The sequence below is a fragment of the Amphiprion ocellaris genome, chromosome 13 (assembly GCF_022539595.1).
Source record: "Amphiprion ocellaris isolate individual 3 ecotype Okinawa chromosome 13, ASM2253959v1, whole genome shotgun sequence".
NCBI lineage: Eukaryota > Metazoa > Chordata > Actinopteri > Pomacentridae > Amphiprion > Amphiprion ocellaris.
Window position 1 is genome coordinate 15,413,280 of NC_072778.1, and position 14,703 is coordinate 15,427,982.

Genomic DNA, 14,703 nt, shown 5'->3' on the forward strand with positions numbered 1-14,703 from the left:
GAAGCTGTGTGTGAAGCTTTCATGTTTTAGAATTAATAGAGGAGCTTCTTTGCACCTGCGATCAGATTTGCAGTGTAGTCTGTTGTGGCTACAACTTTGTGTTGTATCAGAATCAGTTTTATTGGCCAATAACTTCTTAATACTTCTTTAAAAAGTCCTTCAAATTCTTCACTACATATATTATGAGTCTGGACAGATATGGATGTAAATGGATTGTTGTACAACCACGAGACGGCAATCTTATTTTCACTCTCAAACTGCAGGTGTAGTTATTTAGCTTAGCTTGCCAGTTAGAGATTCATGAGTCCTTCTGTCATTGTTTGATAACAAAAGTGGCTTTTCCCACTTCAGATTTAATGCATAATGGTCTCTGCATTTCTATCTAACCAGCAGCACAATTCTTTCTACAATGAAGCAGCTGAACACATTAGGTGAGTAGCGTGAAATTGACCTCTGAAAAGTAGCAGTGTATGTGAGTTACATTGTAAAGACAGCTATTGAGAGAATTCAAACTAAATAGATTCCATTTGGAACTCTTTCTGCAGTATGCGTATCACCTTAATGCCCTCACAAATATTGCCTCATGGTGGTTGCACTTTAACGGCTGCTGGATAATCAGCAGTCCAGATAGAATCACAACTTTTCTTGGGAGTCGCTTCTCCCTGTTTGTTGCTCTAAAGCAGCATGAGGTCCCATATATCTTTCTGGTACTGTCTCTTCTGTTGATCTAATTGGATACCCTCTGTTGCCTACAATGAATCATTGCTGGACCTCTTCTCTCCCCTCAAGTACTTATTTTTATTGAATGCTGGGTTCCCCTGATTCACACGGCTCAACCCTAAAACTTGTATTTGTCCCTTGGCTCCAGTCATTGATCCTTTTTTTTTCTTCTTTTTTTAAAGCAGCTGTGTCAGTATTACTTTTATTCCAGTGGAGGATTAGAGTCCTACTTTTATGTCCTCTGCCTCCCCAGAGAAAGGCCACAAGTTCAGGCCTTTCTACCCACTCTACTAATTGACTTCTAATTTGGCAAATGTATTTTAAGGTGGTATGAAAAAGCAGCTCCCTCTTTGTGTTCATGTATTGGATTACACTTCCATCCTTCCATGTTTTTTATTATTGTTACGTGTCTCTACTCTGCCCTTGACTCTTGACCTCTACTGATGCAGAAGAAGCTCTGCTGCAGTGCAGATACGTGGTGATGACACCACTCAAACTGAGGTGAAGCGAAGGAGGCACTTTTGGCATGCACCCCATGATTTTTTTGGAGAGAAGTTTAAATCCTGTTAGTTTTCAGGCTCTCCAACGTGGCGAGCATCTCACTCGGTTGTTGATCCACACTCCAAACACCTCCAGGAAAGCGGCTCTTGCTGAGCCGATCGAAGGCAAAGATTTTTTTAATTACTCACCCGCTGAAGAATGGAAAGGCACGGGTTCTGCCTGTGGGTATTTGTATCGACTGGAGTGTATGATGTTTTAATGAGACCGTTGTGTGAGTGATTTGTTGCAGTTCTGTATGCTTGAAAGGCTAATTTGTTTGTTTTCTTCTGCCTTTTCAGTGGATGGATTCTCAGTTGACTTGGAGGCAGATTTAAGGCTTTTCAGACACACCAGGATGTCAAAGATCTCCAAGGCAGCTAAGGCTGTGAAGAAATTGGATACAGGCAATGTAATCCGGGCCATAGTGAGGTCAGGACAAGCGGCCCCTGGACCCCCACTAGGCCCCGTCTTGGGACAGGTAAAATTACCCACGATTCCACTTCTTGTTCCATCTGTTCGCTCTGAGTAATCACGAGTATTAACTTAATTGCAGGAGCAGAGCTTCATTTTATCAACTGACCTTCTGCACACAGCCTTCATTAACCGCCAGACAACCTGATCCTTCCTTATTTTCACTTTGCCAATCACATAGTTGCCTCTCTCCCCTCAGTCACCTCATCCTACATCCCCACCACCACCACCTCCATCTCCTCGCATAGCCCTATTCATATTCCCATTCTTATTCTAGTCGCACAGCTCTATTGTGCAGGTGGGTGCCACACACTGCCTCAGTCTGCAACTATTTTCTCACAGTTTCCAGGCCAAAGACACTAACACCTCCATCCACTGCAGCTGTCCATATACATTAGCCTCACTCTTTACAAGCCGGTTGATGAAAGGGAATTGAGCCTGTGAAGGTTTTGTCTTAAATTCTCGTATCCTTCTTTCTGCTTCAATTGCTCCACAGAGACAGCTGAAGTTGTCTTGTTTTTTTATTGTTCAGGGATGCACCAGAGCAACTTTTTCACCACTGATCCAAATTCTAAGTAGAAAAATGTATGTGGTGGCTGGCACAATAATAAAAACTATAAATCAGCAGTCCTCAATGTCACTGAGCAATGAACAAAGTGGAGTAAGGATGGATAAGAATAGCAGAGGCTGAATTTCTTTTTTTGCTGCAGTTTAGCTTTTCATTGCTGATGATCCATTAATTAACCTCGTCTTTGTTTCTGATCACACAAGTGTATTGTTTTAGATCTTCCTAGTAAAATTTATATTTTATTTTACACCATAAATGCCCAATCTGCTGCTGCTTTAATGGTCATTCAGCTATTAAAGTTTGATTGTCCTTTGCAAGATGGAATTAAAGCAACCCTATGGCTCGTTCTGTACATACAAATGATCCAGTTAGGCTCTTTAATGGACAGAACTCATCAGCCGTGGATGTTGTTGTACACTTGGAAACCAGATCAGTTCTCACAGTTAATCCGTCTCTGTGACTTAATGATGAAACTCAGACAGGAGAATGGAAGTGTGTACAAAGCTGGCAGCAAAGGGATCTATGCATGATTAATAATATCAAGGAAATGCAAATGTTGAGATGTCAGAAAGAAGTTAAATAATGTAAAGAATATCATACTTCATCTGACATCAACGGTAACTGCACCGTTACTTTAGGCTTCTGTTCAAAGGGATCTACTCTGCTGTCGGCAGCTGCACAACATTACAATAACAAAATTCTGTTCATTACTGAACCTGATCTTCCAGACAGACTGAGACTTACATTTACTGCTCCAAATTCCTGTAGTTATTTTAAACACTTTCTTCTACTGATATCTGCTTGATGTCATATTTTCCTCTCATATTCACATACAGAGGCTGCAACTAATACAAGCATTCTGTTATCATTATTTATTATCATTTTGTCTAACAATCATTTGGTCTAGAAAAGGTCAGAAAATAAAAAAAGTCTTTTAAATTCCTCTTGTCTTTGTTTGCCCAACAGGCCAAACCAAACTGCTCACCCCCAAAATGCTAATTTTCAATGAAAAGGCTCAAAGTTGCACATTTTAGGAGCTAGAACCATTACGTTAACAATGTAATGTAAGCTATTCAGTTATTCGACTAATCACTTTAGCTTTATCTGAAGTATCTCCATTCAAAGTGGTTCAAACTCTCACACCGTTTTAGTTCACTTCTAGACTCCGTCTGTCTTTCTTTCCAAATGCTGCATCATTTATAAAGGCAAAGTCTGTGCCGTCGCTGTGCAGATGGCACTCAGTGTTAAAAATCAGAGTTTTTCACATCACAGAGGTTACATTTGTGCTGCGGGTCTGCCTTAAAGCTGCTGTAATGCATTTTAAAAATGGATCGCATGACAACCTGAGATAAAAGATAACTAACAAATGATTTGCAGTCAACTCTGCAGCTCTTCTCAGCTCTACAGAGAAGCACATTGTTTTGGTTTTCTGGCATGTAACTTTGTAGTTTTGGTTCTCAGATTTGTTTTCATGTTCCGCAGGGAGCTGCTTTCATAAAAAAACATTAAAACCCACAGTACACTACCTGCCCAGCAATGAACAGCAGAATGATTTTGGCAACTAGTTGTTGAGCATAGCGGAGCATTTAGCAGCTAAAGAACACAATCAATATTGGACTGACAGTCATCAAGTGACTGGAAATGCAACTGATGTGATGTGTTAATAGGGAGCAGTGTGTTTATAAAGGTAGCTTTATAATCCTAAAAGCTGGGAACACATCGGAGCTGTTTCCATCTAATTAATGCTGCCTTCAAGTGGCCAGAAAAAAATCAGTTAATACAGGCTTGAGAATGATTGCTCTCAAGAATTTTGATGTTCATCTGTGATTTCACTTTTGCTAGGAAATGCATTGAGTGGTTAGTAGAGGTTCCAACAGCTGAAAGAGATTTTTATTCAACAATACAACGGTGGATCTGTGCTTTAATCTCATCCCATTTAAGCATCTTTTATCCGTGCTCAAAAATACCGCAGCCTGAATTTAAGTGCCGCCAAGTGAAGAGACTGTAATAACCCAATTTTACCATCTCTGCAATGTTTACCAGTTAGATGTATAATTGATTTTAGAATTTTTACTGATCACATTTAAGGCGCAGCTAAATCTTCCGTCCTCTTTAGCCACACTGGAGACCGCTGAGGTCCCACTGAGCTGCAGCTGAGAATTTAAAGGCTCACTCTGACTGGCACTCAACTCTCAACTGTAAAGGTCATCGAGCTTTTCCATATGGCTCGTTTGTAGCAATTTGTGAACTTCAAAGGTTAATTGCAAATGGATTTTTATGGATTCTTACCTAATTTTGCGTAACGTTACCCATTGTACACCTTTAGCAGTGGATGCAATAACTTTTTTTTATTTTTTATGGCAGAATCACTGCTGTTGACTGACAGAGGGCTTATATTTTATGGCAGCTAACCAACAGACATGCATAAAAACTCAAACAATAGCAATCATACATTTTTGAACAATCCTCCCTCTGTCTCGCATCATATAAAGCCTTTCACAGTGACATGAGTGCTGATATGTCGGCATCAGTGGGAGTCTGTGGTATTTTTGGGTTTCCTTTCCCAAGGATGTTATGGTTGGAATTTGATCATTTTGAAGAATCTTGGATTTGTGACACCTGAAGATAACACGCAAACTGAAAATAGTGGCTGCTTTACCAGCCTCAGCTAGCATGCAGTGAGGTCTTCAATGCCTGTCTGTGTTTGTATGATCCATTTCTCCTTTGAACACTTGCTCCTTGCTGTTTGAGTGAGACGCACGGTAAATAATATATACGAGCCAACTTAAATGGTTTGTATTTGATTAATGTGGAGGTTTCCCACTGGGAATTGCATTTTGTTCACTGCGCATGCTTAGTTTTATGTTTCTGTTGCATGAAATTTTTAATTTTAAGTTTTTGATTACACTTAGACATAGGTGCAACATAAAGACAAATGCAAATATAACAATATTGTTAGCTGCAGACAATGTATTTAAATGATAAATTTAGAGACCATGTTCTTTTGAGGGCGAGGGGTTTCCTTTCCTTTCTGGTTTTTGTGCATGTCAAAGGTCGACAAACTTGAAAACCCCAAGTCTCCCCAAGATTTACTGGGCCAGCTGAACGATCAGAGCAGATTGGACTTTTCAGAAGGGGAGCCTTAAAGAGACAAAACAGAGCACTTTAGACTGAGGACGGGACGAGGTGCTCCAGCAATGTACAGTATGAGCATGTAAAATATATTCTAGTAGACCACAAAAAGAAAAGCATGTAATTTTAAAGGTGAATAATATGGGATTTTTAATAATGTAGACATGTTGCTGCTCACAATCTCCCAGAACCCAAGGCGACATCTTTAAATTGCTTTTTTGTTGGACCAAAAATCCAAAACATAATTCATTTCTGTGAAACAAAATAGCTAAATATGAAATACAATGCTTAGGATAGTTAAATACTTTCTTTAAGGAACTGTACTTTCTTTATACTCCCGCTTCACTGCAATTCAGTTGTGTATATATGTCACTATTTACATGTCTACATTTTTTTGTTAGCCTTAGTTACTTCACCGAGATCTATTATCATTGAGATATATCAAGATTTAGTCAATGAATAAATTATGATGCTTTATCTTCAAGTTTAATCAGTCTAACGGAATTAAAGTGATTAAAATTTGCTGCAATTTAGTAGCCGCAGCACTGAGGAATGCTCACACATTGATGCATCAGTAAGTATAATTTAATAATGCATTATTCTGAAGTGAGCCATTATTCATTAATTGCATCTGGTAAATGAAGTTTATTTTGATGGTCATACTTATGCATGAATATTGCATGATTATTTCTGCACTGTGGTGTTGCTACTTCTCAATAAATTAAGATCTTCCTCCACACTGTTCAATTTACAGTGAGAAAAACAGAACAGCAGCAAATCCTCAAATTTGATAAGCTGGAATCAACAAACGTGTGGCATTTGTGTTTGATCATTGACTTAAATGATTAAGCAATTGTCAAAATGCTTGGTGGTTAATTTTCTTTTGATAGACTTATCGTTTCAGCCCCAGTTCTCTTTTTTTGTTCCATTTAATTTCAGCATGAGGTAAATGTCACCTCAACATCTGAGACCTGTATTAGTATGCGAACCTCCCCACTGTTGCAATGCATATCATAAGAGTTTCAGATTCTTTTGCATCATTTCTTTCTCATAGAGTAGACTTTGAAGTTCTCTCCAAAAGTGGTAGTGCTGATGGTGTGTGCTATGATGAATGATTTAGACATCTGTCTGTTAAACGTGGCTCTTTCTGCTAGGATAGGTTGGAGTGAGCTCATAGGCATACTGTAGCTGTCGCAGCAGCGGGGGTAATGAGGTGAGATGGGATGTAACCAAGTGCTCAACCAAGCAAGACAAAGCCATATTTTTGTCTAAAGGTACCTCTTTTTGTAGTGTTTGGGATGTCATTGTTGTCATGTTGTGCATGTTTGTGTCTCCTGGCTTCCGTGCTCCATCAAGCTCACAATGTGTGTAGCAAACGGTAAATAAATGGCAGTCAGCAGACGCTCCGCTTTAGGCACTGGCCCCGGCCCTTTAATCTTAGCCAGCCTCTCCTCCTTAGTTTTTTTCCTCGTCTCTGACTAACCACCCTTGACAGGGGAAGTGCAGAGAGGTAGGCTGCCTGTCGGCTGCGGGGCAAATTTAAACAAACGAGAGAAATAAAAGAAGGAATGGGAGACAAAAAAGGGAAGCTGACAGCTTTGGTACATGAGAATAATTACAGGCTGGAGTGAAATTAGCACACACGCATAGAGGGAAAGAGCAGGAGCACCGGAGAGAATGGCAGAAGAAGAAAGAACACAGCAGAGCAGCTCATGCACTTTTCTTCAGGTTATGAGAGTCGGTGGGAGCTGAGGGAAAATGCTGAGCTTAACAGGTGTAACAAATTCTAGGAGCTAGTCATTTGCAGAGGTAGCTGCCTATGCAGTCACTGCTTTTAGTATAATAGAAATATGAGAAGTTGCCCAACAGGGATTGGATCGAGAATGCATGTGTTTGAAATGTAGAGTGAGCAAAGGAGAGGTAGATGGAAGAAAGAGGGTAGGCGAGAGTTGCATGATGTCTACTACACTGGTTATCCCTCTGTGGTTTTTTCTTAAAAGTCTCTGAACTGAAGAGAAATTCCCCACAGATAATTTAAATGAATTTCTTTCTGTGGCTATGACTGTACATTAGTCTTAATACATCCTGTAAATACAGCCTGTAAATCAAGCATAAAGCAGTGAGAATAAGCACTTGCATTTTGACGAATGGCCTCAATTTCAATTATTAGGACCATTAAAGCTCAGAGGACAGGCCGACGGGTGCATTCATAAGCACTGTGAGCAAAGAGCCCGTTCGCTGAAAAACATCACGCGCACTTACTATACCCTTGACAAGCACACCCCATCGCATCAAGACTTCTCTCTCTTTCAGCATTAAAGGCAGACAACACGACAGCACAGTCAAGGATTACTGCGAGAGGATCTGAGCTGATGGGGTGGCTGGTATAATTGTGATAAATGACGGCCTTTCGTCAGCGTGCCACTCCGTGAAGCAAAAAGCATGTTTTTCTGCTCTGAATATGTGGGGACGCGCCCATTCACTTCACAACGTCAGCAAAACATAAAAACATGCAATTTACTATGTCTGCAGAACGAGCGCTGATTGACTTTAATATAGTGGAGGTTTTGCAAGAATGAGGCAGTTATATGTCCCTAAAGCCTCTTGGCCCTGAATAGTTTGGGCTGACTCCTCCTGTTTTCCCCTTATGTGTGGGTGACAGTCTGCCAATAAGGCTCCTACATAATAGCCAATGAACTGTCAACACCAGGCGAGTATGAAATACTTTATTAGTCTGTACTCTGTCCTGGAGATGTAGCTGACAACAGCTGTGGAATAACTTCACAGTATACACATGGCATATGTCCAAGTTCCACATGGTACACATGATGTGTACGCCTCACAATGACCCAGAGGCTTCATGTGTGAAACAAGGCACTTGACAGTACTGTACATCCTCTACACCTGCTGCTCTGACCCATAATCCCATGAGACCCAACATCTGACAACCCAATGAAAGGCTCCATCCATAATTCAAATGGAATTAAAAAGTTAACTCTTTGATTAGAATGAAAAAGGGGATTGGAGGGTAGAACAGGCAGCTGGACAGTTTTCTTGTTCTTCTTCTTTTTGAAAATAACAGTGACATTGAGACAGACAAGTACAGATGACAACAAAACATTAAGTTTTCGAAACTGTAAAGGGATTACTTACATTGGTATTCAGTCTTTGTAAACACTGTAGTAAAATAGACCTGTACTGCGGTTTGAGTTACAACAGCATAAAGATGATGTGAAATGCTTATTGCCCGTCATTGTCCCTATCAGTGCAAGATTGTATTAATGCAAATAGAGTCTTTCAAAGTTGGCATCTTGAGATTTGCACATTTTGTTGTGTTAAAATTGCTGCAGGATGATTTTAACATCAACAACAAATGTTGAAATGTACTTGAAGGTGCATTATACATCTCCGTTACTAAAGCACAGTTATATCTGAGTGACTGATGTTCAAACCCTGCATTTAAGTCACATAATAGATGCTGTACGACCTCAACACAGCCTAAAAGGAACGATCGGCCTTGAGGGCTATGAGTCTGCAGGTTTTCACACCAACCAAACAACACAGTGACTGATTCCTTGCACACGTATTTGTGCATGTTTCATGTTCAGAATGAATATCTAGAGTTCATTGGAGATGAAAGAAGGTCCTGAGGGCGGCCGTCGCTGTGGGCTCCAGGCTGATATGGGGGAGAGTGTGGCTTTAGGATCGAGACATTTTCTGCCAGACAAGAGGGACTAATATGAATATCAGTGTTCCATTTGGATGGAATGAAAATCTGGCACCATGATGGCATGAGAGGTTCACAACCTCTGGGCAAAGTCCCAGCATATATCTGGGAAGGTCATGGGATTAATAAAAAGATATGATATGTGGTATAAACATCTTTAATTCACACTAAGTTTTTATATCTATTTAACCTTTGCATTTTTATATTGTGGAAAACTCTATATTTTACCTCCTGAGGCATCTAAATAAATCCAACAGGGGAACACAACTTGGGGTTGTGAGAAGACTTCCATTCTCAGGGTCACTGGGTTGGACTCTACATTAAAATACTGAAGCACAGTGTAGAGTGTTGAATTTGACTTGTAGATGGATTTAGAATCTGTGCTCTGTGTTGGTGAGGGAAAAATGAATCATCACTCCTCTATATTAAAGTTTTCTCTGAAAGTTCTCTGCAGAGTGACAGAGAAAATGTACACTGAAAGGTCACAGACTGTATTTTGGCATCTAAGGGTAGATGAGTGTTGATCTAATATTTCTACAAAAAAACAACATGAATTTTAACTTAAATTTGTGTTCCTCACTTCTACACAGATGATGATTAGCAAGAAGTCAAACTACAAGGACAGAATAAAACAGGCAGGCGACAGGTAAGGCAGTTAAGCCCAGATTAAACAACAATGAACACTAGACTTCAACATACATTTGTGGAATTGTCTGTACACTCTGACAGATGCGTTCACAGTGTTGACTTAGACAATACACTCCCATAAATCACAGCAATGCATTTTCTGTTATTCCTAGCACAAGAAAATGTGCAGATAGCCAAGCTTGCCAAATGCATTTCCACAGCTCTGCATTATACCCATCGCCGTTGTACTGAAATTCAATACAAATTATCTGCTTGGATGTGATACTGGCTTGGCTGGTCTAAATTTTGAGTTTGAGTGTGCGTGCATGCATTTGTGCACGCGCGCATGTTCATGGTGATTCTCTAGAGTTCGTGGGAGATGAAAGAGGGTCCTAAGGGCGCCGCTGTGGGCTCCAGGCTGACATGGGAAAGAGTGTGGCTTTGAGATCGAGACAGTGTGTGATAATGAGAGGGGGGAGCTTTCCCCTGGGCCTGGCCCTCTCCCTGCTCTGAACTCTGACTTGGCAAGGTAGAGTCTCCTGGTTCTGCTCCAGCCACAGTCTCGGCTCCTGCAGCACCACGTTCCTGCTTGTGTCTCTCCCAGGCTGAGCTCAGCTTCACAGCCAGAGCCAGCAGGTTCTTCCCCAGAAACACAGTGGACACACGGGGGTCCCTGTACCACAGCATGCCTGTGCCCCGCAGGGCCAGGGTGAAGATATTGATGGTGACCAAGCTGAGCCAAGGGTACAAAGCCTCCTTACGGGGTCCTCTCTGTCCTGGCAGGCCGGTGGCCCCCAGCTCTGTGAGGGCCACGCATGGCAGCAGCAGCAGGAGGGCGTAGCAGTAGAAGAAGACCAAGCCCTCAGCCCAGATGGGCAGCCTCTGCTCAGTGGCCCCTGCAGTCCCCGCCGTGGACCCTCCTTGGGCTTCCCACAACCCTGCCTGCAGGTCCAGCACGTCCAGCAGGTCAACCACCACCCAGAGGAGCCGGCCCCGCACCTCCTGCTTCCTGCGCTGTGGGGTCATGTGGTCAGCTCCCGACAGGATGAGGAAGAGGGAGGGCAGGCAGATGGACAGCAGCAGCGTCAGGGTCTTTCTGGCCAGCGGGTCGGGCGGCCGGCGCTCCTGCCTGTAGTTGTGGCAGACAAAGAAGAGCTTGAGCTGGAGCAGGGACAGGAACAGGAACCAGAGGGCGTTGGCAAAACCACGACGTGGCGACCGCGCCTCTGACACCACGCCAGCCGAGACGAAGCGCAGCGCGAGCAGGAAGCCCACATCACCTAGCAACACCGCCGCACATTGCCACACACTAGGTCCTGACAGACCACGCACTCCCAGCATGCTCTGCTCCAGCAAGTAGAGGTCCACCACTGCCATCGTGCTCACCGTCACCAGGGTTGATACGCACACCTGGGGCGTGGGCACCATGCCTGGAAAAGACACACACACACAGATGCATCGTGGGGAATGTGTCACAGCAACAGAATTCAAACTCTGATCACATTGCTGCACACGAAGCCATCTGTGCTCAGTAAAACTGACAAATTTTCAGGATGAGAAAAAGCTTGTTTTTTTCCCAGTACAAATTCAAAACCAAATGTAAAATGGTTTGATGCTTGTTGCTATGGTTAAAGACATTAGCTGCAGAGTAAGCAGTGAGCACCCTTCATCTTTGGCCAGAGCTACATCTACCCTGGCTGCTCAAGCTGGGAGGCCTATTAAATAGTTGTTTTGTTTTTTTTTTTGTCTGCGGCTCTTTGAATTAAATAGTCTTCACTTTCCATAAAGGTCCAAACATTGCTTCTTTTTGATTCTGAGATTTTCTCCAAGTTGCTGTTACTTTTTTCTGTGTATTGTTCCTGCTCCTTCTTCCACTCGGCTCATTCATTAATTGCATTCAGGCGCAACTAGGTGCCCCATCAAAACCTTTTCTTTCCCTCTATAGTCTGTCGTGTTTGTTCCCATACTGTGCTGCAGCCTTTAATCATCCCAAATTCCCCTCTCATATCAGATGAATATTGATAACTTGCTATTTGTTTAGAGACGCGCTTGACTCGTGTCTTTGTGTACACACCGTGTGCATCCGGGTGAGTGCATGCAGGCAATGCTAATTTGCTGAATGAGGTTTCATGTTATTGTTACAGCTCATATCTCAGCCTCAGACACAATAAACCTCAGTATTGATCTCGGTGTGAGAAATGATCACTGACTTTACAGTGTAATCGAACCAACGTCTCTTTATCGTATTTAGCTGAAAAGCACAGCGCAGACCACTGGACTGTCTGTTATCTGCTCGGCGCCACTCGGGGGTGTCAACCCCTCGGCTGGATCGATGGCATTATAATATAAAATCATCACCCGCTCAGATGTCTCCTAACAGCAACAGTTGAGCGTGATCGAACGAAAGATTGTCTGCATGATTGCGGCCTCTGAGAAAAGTCTGCCAGTGAAAAATGTGTATTGATATCTTGCCGATGGAAGACACATCACTTCCCTCACTGTAAGACTAACAGGAGCTCTGCCATCTCCTTGGTGCTGTCTGAATCATTGAAGAGGGCTGAAGAACTCCGCTGGGTAAAAAAAAAAAAAAAAGGAGGTTTGAGATAGTGTATGTGTGTGGAGAAGGAGAATGAGAATAAGACTGCAAGTGAAAGATTAATAGGCCTTTTGGCTGTCTACATGCCTAATAAAGTGTTACTGCATGATAGTAATAGTTCATAAATAAGCTCAGGGGGAGAGGGGGTGAAAGTGATGAAGAAGAAAAGACTCAAATGCAGATAGAAAGTGGCTTCCACCCACTAAATGAGGACACGGATTCTATGGGCCAGCTTGGCCGGGATGAATCTTCATGTATTCATCACCAGGAGTATTGAAAAATCTCAGACATTAAGCATTTCCTCTGAAACAGATGAATCAAAGAGATGAGGAAAGGAGCGATCTCGACTGATTAATCTGCTCGGAGGCATGGTGGGAGGACAGGCGTGGATCATGCCTGCATTTGTAATATCTGATTGTCTATGAAGCCTTTTGTCTCATCACACACAGCAACTTGATTATCCTTCCCTCACCACTGAATGAATTCCACCAAGCTGCAGATTAAGAGGATATTGGAATTTAAAATTGTCTTTTCTTTCTTGGGGAACAACCCCAGCCTGCGGGGGGTGAGGATGAAGAAGTTTACAGCCGCTGTTGCAGCTGGCTTTCTCGAGGTCGTGCCTCTTAAGTTATTCCACCTGCGCCTTAAATTTCACCCTGGAAATCTCCCCCATCAACCTGTGTTTGTGTTTTGACTCCCTGTCAGCGCTGTGTAATTTATTCTGTTCTGAGTGAGGGACCGGGATGACAGCCCGCATGTCCACTCGGCTCATCAATAATGACCAAATTCATCATTCTGCTGCCTCAGAAATGACACTGCTGTTGACAAGGTGAGGCTACCTATTTCACTGTAAGCATGAGTAATGGGATTTAATAGTGTGCTGGAGAGAGATTTGTGTATAGTCCATTTAACACTGAAAATCAATTTTTTTCCCCCTAAAAAAATGTATCCACCTCTCCTCCATCTCGTATTTGACATGAGTGCTCGCCATGTGCACTGTCGCCTCAGTTATCAACCAAAAATCACTTTAATTCTGACACATGCTGACAGAGATAAAGCAAGGGGTGGGGTTGCTACTTGCATTTGTTTTCTATTAATAACAGGTGATTCCCAATGGACAGAAATCCATGCAGAGCAAAGATTGATTTGTCTACACTTCCAGTTAATCTCCATAAACACCCACATCAACCGCACAAATCCCTACCAACTTTCGACAGGTGCAACAGGACCACCAAGGGCATCAGGACATCATCTGAAGCCATTGTGTGCAAACTAATTAATTAATAGAGTCTAGGGTGTGCAATCTGTGCAAATGCAGAATAAATCCTCTCTGCAGACATAAAGCCACAGGACTAAAACATCTGTTGATTTATCAGGTAACAGCTCAGGAGTTGCCTGATGGGTTTTGTTGTTTCATTTTTCCCCACAGTTATTGCTTCTTTTTTTTTCTTCTTGAAAGGTGCTCATCATTAGCTGCTCCGCCTGCAGTGCTGTCGTGAGACATCCTTTAGTAATTTAACTATCTCTATTAAACCCGCTCCTCTGCAACACCTGTTTCATAACTGCCCTATTAACAGCAGGTATCGGGGATTTCTCCCTGCATGGCTGCTAGTAAAGTGAAGCTTTAGTTACCCAAACCATTCGTCTTGCACTTGGGCTCGATCTTCTTGGCTTGATTTAAAAGCAAATAATGTGTTTTTTCCCCCCTCAAGCAGAAGCGCCGTCGATGCCCAATAAAGTCTCTTTTATTGTCGTTGATGAGCCGATAAAAGTCTCACAGTCCGGCTGTTTGTGTACAGTCAGGCTCCGGAGGAAGGCTCATGGAGAGGCGGAGAGAGGGCAAAGTCATCGCTGCTGCCACACCGAGCAGTTTGTAGGAGAGAAAAAGAGAGAGAGGAGAAAAAAAAAACCTGGCTCGTACTTATCAAGATTTCCTCCTCCGTGCAGATCTGGCATGGCAGATGTCTCCGTCCCTCCGATCAGTCCGTGCTCGTTGCAGAAAAAGGCTCGATGTGAATCTGTCGCCTCCCGCGGCGCTGCTGTCGGTTTCTCCGGTGCCACAGCGGCGAGCAGAGCTGCTGCTGCTCGGTCGCTCGGTCGGTCGGTCTCCGGCTGTGCGGAGCAGCCAGAAGTCGGTCAGAAGTGGAGCAGCGGCGGCGACGCGCAAGTGTGGAGACCCGCAGACCGACCGGGAAGATGGCTCAGGAGAGAGAAGAGAGGCAGAGCGGAGCAACAGCGAAGGGGGAGAAACTCAGTCACGCTGTCCGAGTTTGGTGCTGGTGTTAATTTGTAAGCAGGTTACGTGCTCCAGCCCCAGACCTC

General features: G+C 43.0%; 2 protein-coding genes across 3 annotated transcripts in view; one reads left to right on the forward strand and one right to left on the reverse strand.

Moving 5' to 3' along the window:
* The window catches only part of mrpl11 (mitochondrial ribosomal protein L11), a 42,946-nt gene that overhangs the window by 10,782 nt on the left and 17,461 nt on the right, over positions 1-14,703 (forward strand). The window contains exon 2 of the mRNA XM_023284873.3: positions 1,560-1,738. Within this exon, the coding sequence (XP_023140641.1) occupies positions 1,616-1,738 (123 nt within the window). The 5' untranslated portion in view covers positions 1,560-1,615. The remainder of the gene's footprint in view (positions 1-1,559; positions 1,739-14,703) is intronic.
* tmem265 (transmembrane protein 265) lies at positions 8,144-14,671 on the reverse strand. Of its 2 annotated transcripts, none has more exons than XM_035954917.2 (2): positions 14,303-14,671; positions 8,144-11,215 (listed from the first exon to the last, which is right to left on the reverse strand). In XM_035954917.2, exon 2 carries the CDS (start codon positions 11,211-11,213, stop codon positions 10,149-10,151), a length of 1,065 nt encoding a protein of 354 aa, XP_035810810.1. In that variant the 5' UTR covers positions 11,214-11,215; positions 14,303-14,671; the 3' UTR covers positions 8,144-10,148. The 2 variants fall into 2 exon arrangements, with proteins under 2 accessions (XP_035810810.1, XP_023140639.1); XM_023284871.3 differs by having other exon boundaries at positions 14,014-14,671.

Bases quoted from the DNA above. Each gene is read 5' to 3' on its own strand.
- tmem265 (XM_035954917.2), bottom strand. From the start codon at position 11,213: ATGGTGCCCACGCCCCAGGTGTGCGTATCAACCCTGGTGACGGTGAGC.